General features: G+C 32.2%; 1 protein-coding gene across 4 annotated transcripts; it reads left to right on the top strand.

Annotated features, from left to right (window-relative positions):
* The first annotated feature begins 1502 nt into the window (after positions 1–1502).
* LOC142621931 (calcineurin B-like protein 10) lies at positions 1503–6983 on the top strand. 4 transcript variants are annotated; one of them, XM_075795310.1, is made up of 10 exons: positions 1503–1628; positions 1808–1982; positions 4701–4783; positions 5456–5515; positions 5826–5934; positions 6025–6077; positions 6191–6271; positions 6353–6465; positions 6609–6707; positions 6792–6983. In XM_075795310.1, the coding sequence occupies exons 1-9, from the start codon at positions 1503–1505 to the stop codon at positions 6667–6669; spliced, it is 861 nt and encodes a 286-aa protein (XP_075651425.1). In that variant the 3' UTR covers positions 6670–6707; positions 6792–6983. The 4 variants fall into 4 exon arrangements, with proteins under 4 accessions (XP_075651425.1, XP_075651424.1, XP_075651426.1 ...); XM_075795309.1 differs by having other exon boundaries at positions 6609–6983; XM_075795311.1 differs by having other exon boundaries at positions 1613–1684; positions 6609–6983.
* The last annotated feature ends 2206 nt before the right edge of the window (positions 6984–9189 follow it).

Here is a 9189-nt window from a genome sequence, read left to right as displayed (position 1 = left end):
AGAAGCACTCATGCAAGACATGGCGGAGGAGGAGACCATTCCCCTCCCTATCCCCGAGGACAACCTGGAGAGGGAACACACAGAGGACGGGGCTGTGGCACCAACTGAACAGATTATCCCTTTGCCATCCCATGCATGTTAGAGTGAAAATTTAGGCTCCTTGAAAAAGCAGTATCATAGTCAAGGCGGCGGGTAAGTTGTTTACAAAGCTCTGCTTACACGTCTTACAGGTTTTTGGTGCCCTTAAGTCAGTAATTTATATATATTATTGACTTAGGTCATGAATTTTTCCTTGTTAAATTCACCTAGGCCATTGATTATTTAAATGTCTTAGAACGAGGTCCATGGTTCGTGGGCGAAAACTATCTGTCGTTGCATAAATGGGAACCCAAATTCCAGCCAGCAAAAGCCAAGGTGGCCTCCTTGGTTGCATGGATTCGGCTACCGTATATACCCATTGAATTTTTTTCATCCTGAAATCTTACGCACTATAGGGAATAAGATAAGGAGATTCATTAAAATAGACATCATCTATTTGTTGCTAGATGATCAGTGGCGACTTCAGGAATTTTTCTCAAGATGTTCTTTAAAAAATATAAATTACACAATTTAATAAAAAGAAAAATTCATATATTGACAATAACAACAATTAAAAAACACGCAAATAAGTTTACAAGTTTTTATATTTGAAATCATTGCATGATAGTCACATTATTAATGCTACAAGGTAAATCTTTTTTAATGTACACAACTTAACAATGTTATAATTTTTTGAGCTTGCTATGTTATAATATTTTTTTTTTTTCAGATTTTAGTTTAAATTTTTTTTTTTGGCTTTTTCTTTTTGCTTGAAAGCTCTAATATATTGTTAAGTAGAACAAATTATGGAGTAAAGTTTAATTTTATTGGCATAAAAAAAAAATAAATAAAAATGGAGGGTGTTCTAATTTTTTTTTTTTTAAAAAGTAGACAAATATAAAATTTTAAATTATTATATATAAAAAAAAAAAAAATTCAGGGTTCTGATAACAACCCTGGCCTTCAAGTGCCGACGCCCTGTAGAGGATATGACGGGAAGTGTCTCAATCTAAGAGAGAAATCTTATACTATACTAGGACTCAACGGGTTTTGATTCATCCCGGAGTCGTTGCTGTCAATAGTCGTCCAGCAGTCTTGCCTTTTGTTTTTGTTCCAGCTGTTGGGCTCTCATTGGGTTTTTTTGTAGTTTTTGGGTTGTTGTGGTGTTGCTCTCTGAGCTCTGTTTTAATGTTACGCGGCGTTGTATGGGTCTGTAGTCGTGATGTGTCTTGTCTCTTTTTGTTTATCTAATAAATCACCTGATATGCCGAAAAAAAAAAATCGATAGTTTTTTTTTTGAGGATCAAAAAAAAAATCGATAGTTAAGATTTGAAGAATTTAAATCCTTGGCTCTTTTTTCCTTAAAAGAAATTCATTCGCTCTTTTGTAAAAAAAGACTTAACACACAAGTCAATTAGAAAGAAATGGCGCTAAGCCGTCAACCTTTACGGAAGACAAATATCGTCAATCAATTCATTTCTCCCTTTATTTTCCTTCCTCACCTTCCTTATCTTTCTCTCTTTACATCATTACCTGCAAATCTGTACGAGGTATAACTTCAAACTCTAACTCAACAGACCTCGTCAAACCAAACATGGATTATTCAGTAAATACTTATACCACCTACTTTCGCCGTTGGTTGTAGATTTTATTATTGTTGGGGGTGGCTTACTGTTTTTCATGCAATAATATATATATATATGAATGATGTGTTTTGTTTATTGTACAGGGATCGAGTTCTTTAACAATATGCGAGCTTGTCAGTGTGGCGTGTACACCGCTTATAGCCATATATGAGTGTCTGATATTCGCTTTCAAGGGTTGCTTCGAGTGCAGGCCACCACGCCTCCAGAACTGCGGGAACCGCTTTGAAGAGATAGCTCGCTTAGCCAGCGAAACCATCTGTAAGCGCTTTTTGAAAGTTCTTCCAACTCATTGCGTCGCAGTGTATATATGTTATTTTTTAATGGTACGATTTGTTTAGATAATTTAACACCTGATAGTTTAGTATTTAATCTACTATATATATTTATGTTAGAGCTTGTAAAGCAAAAGATTACTCAAATAGTCTCTAAATTACTGTTTATGAGCAAAAATGTGTTTGCTAACAAACAGTGGCTCTCTTGATTTAATGACCTACTATGTATTAGCAAAACAATTGATGGGAATAAAAAATTCAACCACTTAATTAAAATATTCATTTTTTTACTTAATATTCACAACTGTTACACAACTCATCCCAAATTCCTTCTCTCTCTCAATCGTCTTTGAACTCAAGAGGGAAACACAATCAAAACAAAGAGAAAATACAATCTTTCATATAAAATAAAACTAATCAAACTAGAACCAAAAAAATGTAGAACGCCGATATGACCAATATGGTGATTAAGCTACATGTTCTTAGACGTGGGGAGGGGGATGAGCGGCGATGGAGCGAACCAAGTGGTGTGCATGAACGTTGATTTAAAAGGCCAACTCTCTCTAATCTTTGCTCTCTGTCGGTGATCTATGTGTGTATGAGAGAGAGAGAGAATTTGTTTGTGTGAGATAGAGGGAGAGAAATTTGTGTGTGTAAGAGAAAGAGAAAGAAGGAGAAAGAGGGAGAAGTGGAGATATGTTCTAAATGTTCTGGAGATCAAGAACTAGAAAAAAAAAAAAGTGAAGGTAGATATAGGGGTTGGTGTACATGTGAGTAGAAAATGCAAAAGAAAAAAAATGTATAAATGAAAAAAAAAAAAAAAAACTAAAGAAAAAAAGGAAAAATAATATAAAGAATAAGTGTGCGTTTCACATTGATGAAAGTTGTCAACTTATTTTACTATTTAGTTTATTTTTACTACTATTTATGGACCCATTACACTTTTTGGTTATATTTATAGGTTTCACTGTACTATTTTAGCTAACTTTTACTTTTATCTACAGTACTTTCAGCAAAAAAATTTGAGTTTCAGCAAAATAAGCGGATCTCAAACAGACCCTAAAAAATCAAAATTGAGAAATGTTATCACAATATTTTCACCATAATTTCACAATAAATTTTAAGTGATAGATTGTTATTAGTTGATATTAGCGAGTAAAAAAATAATTTAAGTGACGGGTTCAAATTAGAACTAGCAATAACTTACCATATAAGATTTTGTTATGAAAATATTGCAAAAAAATGTTATAGACACAACACTTCTCATTAAAAAAAATATATATGAAATTTTTAATGTTGTTTGGAATTTGAAAAATATAGACTTTATGAATGAATGAAGAAATATTAAAAAATAATAACAAAAAAATACTGAAGAAATAATATTTTAATGGAATAGAGAAAAAGATAGAGTTTATTGGAAAGTGTATTTGAAAAAGTGAGTAGGTAAAAGAAAAAAGTCACTATTCATTCTCCAAACCGTACAAAAATTTAGAGAGACTGTTGGAGATGCTCTTATAGTTTGTTAGGGACATATTTTATGTAATTTGGTTAATCCTATGACAAAACGCATTTTACTTGTAATTGGGTAAATCTAAGGTGGGTTTAGTACTTCAAGAAACAAGTGTTCAAGTTAAGTATTGAAACCACGTAAATTTGACCAAGAAACAAGTGAAGAAAGTGTTATTCTTTAAAGCTCGATAGAAGTCTCGATAGAATCCTTTCTATCGAGAATTAGTGTTGAACCTCGACAGATTCTCGACACAAGCTGTATTTGTCAAGAATTACGAAATCAGACTTTTCAGATCTGATTACACGCATATTCCTATGTATTTGTGTAGAGTTTTTTTCCTTACAACCCTAGACATATATAAGGATTATTTTAAGGGCCGTCATAAGACGATGCAAAAATAATACATGTCGATAGTGCCCTAGTTCATTATTCTCTCTGTAGAAGCTACTGAGTCTTTATGGCAAGGGTTTTGTGACCAAGGAACTTCCTGGTCTTCATTGTTAATGAACTGAAAAATTTTGCAACCAACAATCTTCTTCAAGTTGGTAAGTTAGTCACGTACTGGAGTGCATCATTGGTTAGTACTAGTCACGTACTGAGATTCGTACATTGAACGTAAAGATTGTCGTTACAATACAAGTCTAATTGAGTATTGGAGTAACAGTTCAACTGTAGGTTGGTATTTCGGGATAGGCCAAAGGGTTTAGTAAGATTCCTTTTACTTGTAACCACTTGTGATTGATAATAGTAGATTCTTGAGAGTGGTGACCTTAAATTCACCTGGTTGGGCTTTGCTTCTGTGGTTTTTCCCATTCGTAAATAATTAAATTGCAAAGGGGTCAATTCCTTTTAACCCAACATAGTTCATTGTAATATAGGATTTGTATTACACTTTTCAGCGACTGCAAAAAAAGTATATTCTATTTCATTATAATATCAATTATTCTAAAAAATTTTAATTGTTTCTCTTTCTTTACATACAGTAATCACCATCTACAATCTTCCTTTACCATCAATAAATGTAAAGAAATAATAAAAAGTTATTTTGTATAAACTACAGTAACTTGTATATTTGCAAAAGCATTAGCATAACTAGTTTATAATCTGATGTGGGTGATTTTTGGGCTTCATGGACTATATTTTCAGCTTTATGCTATTTTATATGAGCTAATGCATATGCTCTTAATGATGCAGTTACTGTGAATGAAGTTGAGGCATTATACGAGCTGTTTAAGAAGTTGAGTAGTTCAATTATTGACGATGGGTTGATTCAAAAGGTAAATAGATTTTGATTGTTGGGAATTGGTCTGGTTGTGTTATTTTTTGCTAGATGATGCATTTCAGGGATTTTTTTTTTCTTCTTCCTTCATTTGGCCTGTGATTGCCATAAGTTACTTTTTGTTTAAGATGAGTATTTAAGCTTAGAAGTTCACATATGACTAGTGTGAGTGTTTTTTGGATGAAAATAAAACTTATTGTGTCTAAATGGAGAGGTAGTACTTGGTTTTTCCCTTTTCATGAGTAATTAGTTCACAAGTTCAGTGATACATAGTATAATTAGGATGACCAAGTTATGAAAATTGAAATTAATACTTCAGATTGGACTTTTATTGGGTTAGTGGGGGGGGGGGGGGTGTTAAGGCTTGGTTGAGAGGAGGATTTGGTTTAGTGTTTCTTGAGTTAGTGAGACAAATCTATCCAAAAAAATTTAGGTTTGGCTGATGATGTGAACTTATTCTTTAATGAAAGAGGGAGAAAAAAAAAAAAGCAAAAAGCGCATACATAATTTATTGACACTCAACACTTATATACATGATCATCATCCAATTTGAGTATGCAGTGGCATTAATTGATAGTTTATGGACACATTAACATTGATCACATATTCACAAGGTTTAATTTTAATCAATAGTTGTATATAGTTATAATTTATGTTTGTTATCTTGTAGGAAGAGCTTCATTTAGCACTGTTCAAAACTCCAAGCAGTGAAAATCTCTTTCTGGACAGGGTACATGGACTGTAATTATCTTCTTCTCTTCTACTCTCTTCCCCCTTCTGTTGTGAGCATTTTGCTTCAAATTTATTGCTTGGTGGTTTTAAACAATTTAAACTATGCTAGTAGTAACAATTCAACAATTGAACTGTAGTAATAGTAGTGGAATAAAAGCCACAAGTTTCCCTTGGTACTAATAAAGAAACAGAGTTTGTCTATTGCTTGACTGTAAGCTCCAGATAAATGAGATTTTACATGTGAATATTAGTTTCTCTCTCTCTCTCTCTCTCTAAAATATATTCAACTATTACTTGTGCTCTTCTAGATTTTTGATCTTTTTGATGAAAAGAAAAATGGTGTCATTGAATTTGACGAATTTGTCCTTGCACTCAGTGTCTTCCATCCCAATGCTCCCATGGAAGAAAAAATTGATTGTAAGTGTTCAAAGAGACAATCTTTTGTTTTATACAGTCAACTGCAATTCATGGGTCCATCAATCTGTGTTTCTTGTTGAGTTCTTGCAGTTGCATTCAGGCTGTATGATCCGAAACAAACTGGGTTTATAGAGCGAGAAGAAGTATACTTTGTAGTCTTTGGTTCTATAGCAATTTTTTTCAAAGACTAATGCCTAAGCCATTTTATGTTCCCCAAAGGTTCTTTTAGCTAAAAGCACCCTTTGGTTGATATCAGGTTAAGGCAATGGTAATTGTCATTTTAATGGAATCTGATATAACATTGTCAGATGATCTTCTTGAGGCTATCATGGACAGTGTAAGAATATATCTAAATTCGATCATTCTAACTTATGTCATTGTTTGGAACACACTAGTACTCATAAGATCACTCCTGCAGACATTTGCAGATGCTGATGCTGACAAGGATGATAGAATCAATACCGAGGAGTGGAAGGATTTTGTTCTTAGAAACCCAAACCTCTTGAAGAACATGACACTACCTTATTTGAAGTATATCCATGTCTTTACATTATATTTCTGTCCCCCAATTAATTCATTTACTCCCCTTTGAATCTATGTGCCTGCCCAACTATTTTGTTGATTCCAGAAATCTTATACTGACTGTGCTTGTTAATATTTGTAACATACTCCAGGGATCTGAGTCTGGCAACAGTATTTCCAAGTTTCACTTTCAACACAAGGATTGAAGATTGAGAACCTGAAGTTTTTTCACCAAAGGAGTCCTTAGAAAGGTGTTCTAGACCCGTGCACTATTGCTCTGATTTGGCAAATTCAATGGATTTTTCTTTTGAAAAAACTTTTTTGATTTATGACAGATTGTTTACCATCGTTCATTATTGCTAAAAGGGAGCAACCACCGCGTTTCTTTGGGGCAAGAAAGGCCAGGATGGTGGCATTAGTTAGAAAATTATGATTAAACCCACCAGCTAGGCAGTTCAGTACGCACAGAACTTACTCTTGTAATTAGTTTGTAACTTTGTATGGTATTGTTGCCTCAAATTTTAGCCTTTTGGTTAGCTTGTGTATGCTTTTTTTCTTGGTAATCAAATGCTGCTGATTGTGTACAAAATCTATCTCAATTCGTGGGTGACTGTCTGATGCAATTTATTAGAGCTTGAAGTAGTCTTTCCAATGCATTTGGATGACCATTTTGCTGATTTTGGTGATTTGTTTATTTGCTGAAAATTAATTAAAATGTAATTGTACCTAAAATCAATGAGGTTTTAATATACTGCACAAAAGCAAATAAGCTAATTGATTAACTAAGCATGGCCAATATGTCAAATCCATCATCCATCCTAAATGTCCCATGATTTTGAGGGATTATTGAGACATCTTCTGGCCTTGATATAAATCAGTTTTCAAATCAATAACAACGTCAACGTGACTTCAAAATTCAAATAGGTTTCTAATGTCAATTTGCTGACTTAGTATTCTCTCTCTCTATCAGGACATGGTACCAACTATCACGTTTTACCAAACAGATTCCCTGAATTATTCATCATTTCTTATTGACAACGTTAGACTGGGTTTCACCAACCTTGGAAACTAAACTTCTATGGTATATTAATGCTGCACGGCTCGTCACCTGGTTTGAGTGTATAATAAATTAATAATTCCTTAATTTTGTCAGAAGTCACTATCATTTAGATGGGCTAGTATTGTTTGCTACTCTTAAAAGCTTTTTCTGTAGTAATGTCAACTTCTCCTTCTAAAAATATGATACAGGTGGAAGAGGTAAGAAGATCAATCAAGAAAAATAATATAAACGATGCCTTAGATACACATTTCTCCCACATTATATATACAGAGACTACCCTGGCAACCATCAGTAAAACTACCATCAATAACACTACACTGGATGAAAGCTTTATAGCTACAGGAATGAGTCCACATAGTGGCGGCACTAAGAATTTTATTGAAAATAGTCATTAAGAAACTTAAGTTATACAAAATCTAATAAAAAGAGAATTTTATATATTGACTAAAAAAAAAAAAAAAACACCCACACACACACATAAAGTCTTACTATTTTCTTTTATGAATTTCTTATTTTGAAATTGTTACATAATAATCTCACTATCATCTTGCAAGCTACATCTTCTCAAAAGCTTAGATAAATAAATTTTTTCTTGGACTCTTTTTTTAAAAAAAAAATTTACAGTTTGGATACAGACTTATTTGTAAGCTATAACTCTTACTAAACAAATTAACATTGCTACATATTTTAAAAATCTAATAGTCGAATTGCATGTTCTCTATGTTTTTAAAACACGTCAAACTTCATGTCAATCGGATTTTACTTACTATTTAATCCTTAAACTTATTTTTTTATGTATAATTTTAGAATACAAAAACTCGAAATTTAAACATTTGATTAATGACATAATTATTAATCTTGACCTTCTTGAAATTTTGCAAGTATGGAGGATAAGAAGAAAATATAGTTAAATGGTGGATTTGTTAAAATTAACATCTAATAAAAAATATTGAATGTAGTTTTGAGAGGGTATTGAATGTAGTTGTAACCTTAGTCTACAACGAAATTTGTTGCCAAATTTTGTTCAAAGTTTAATTATGTTGAGGCTAACTAAAAAAAAATTAGCATAACTCATAAAAATTTAAAATTTATACATAATGTTTTTTTTCGCTAGACCTATGTAGAGCCGCCAATGGCTCCACACCTGCCCAACTGCATGCTAATTCTTCCCTAGGGCACACACCAAACACAAATTTCCACACCTAGAAAATGCTAATTTATTTTCAAGACACGACCAACTTGACCAGAAGTTTCTTCCCAATGAACTTTTGGTATTATTGGAGTACCAAAGCTACTATAACTAGTCGCAAACTCAAAGCCAAAGGATGTGTAAAAAAATGAAATATAATTATTTTATAAGAATATAATGTAAAATTTGTAAGATAAATAATGCATGCGTTATTTAATAATATTTTATACTTTTATAAGTTTTATGTAATGAAACATATAATGTAATGTATTTTGTATTCAACAGCAATAGATAGTGATATATGTGTGTGTGTAAAATATAATTTAATAAAAATATTTATATTACATAATTATAATATTTTTATATATAAATGGAGAATATGTTATTAAAAAGATTTTTTAAATATACCATAATCGGTTAACTAATTTGAACATGTCCAAGAATATTTATAAAAAAAAATACACCCACATTCTATGGAACACAT

Source organism: Castanea sativa, chromosome 1 (assembly GCF_040712315.1).
Source record: "Castanea sativa cultivar Marrone di Chiusa Pesio chromosome 1, ASM4071231v1".
Taxonomy (NCBI): Eukaryota; Viridiplantae; Streptophyta; class Magnoliopsida; order Fagales; family Fagaceae; genus Castanea; species Castanea sativa.
Note: the sequence above shows the minus strand (reverse complement) of the source record. Positions and strands in the feature narration are given on the sequence as shown.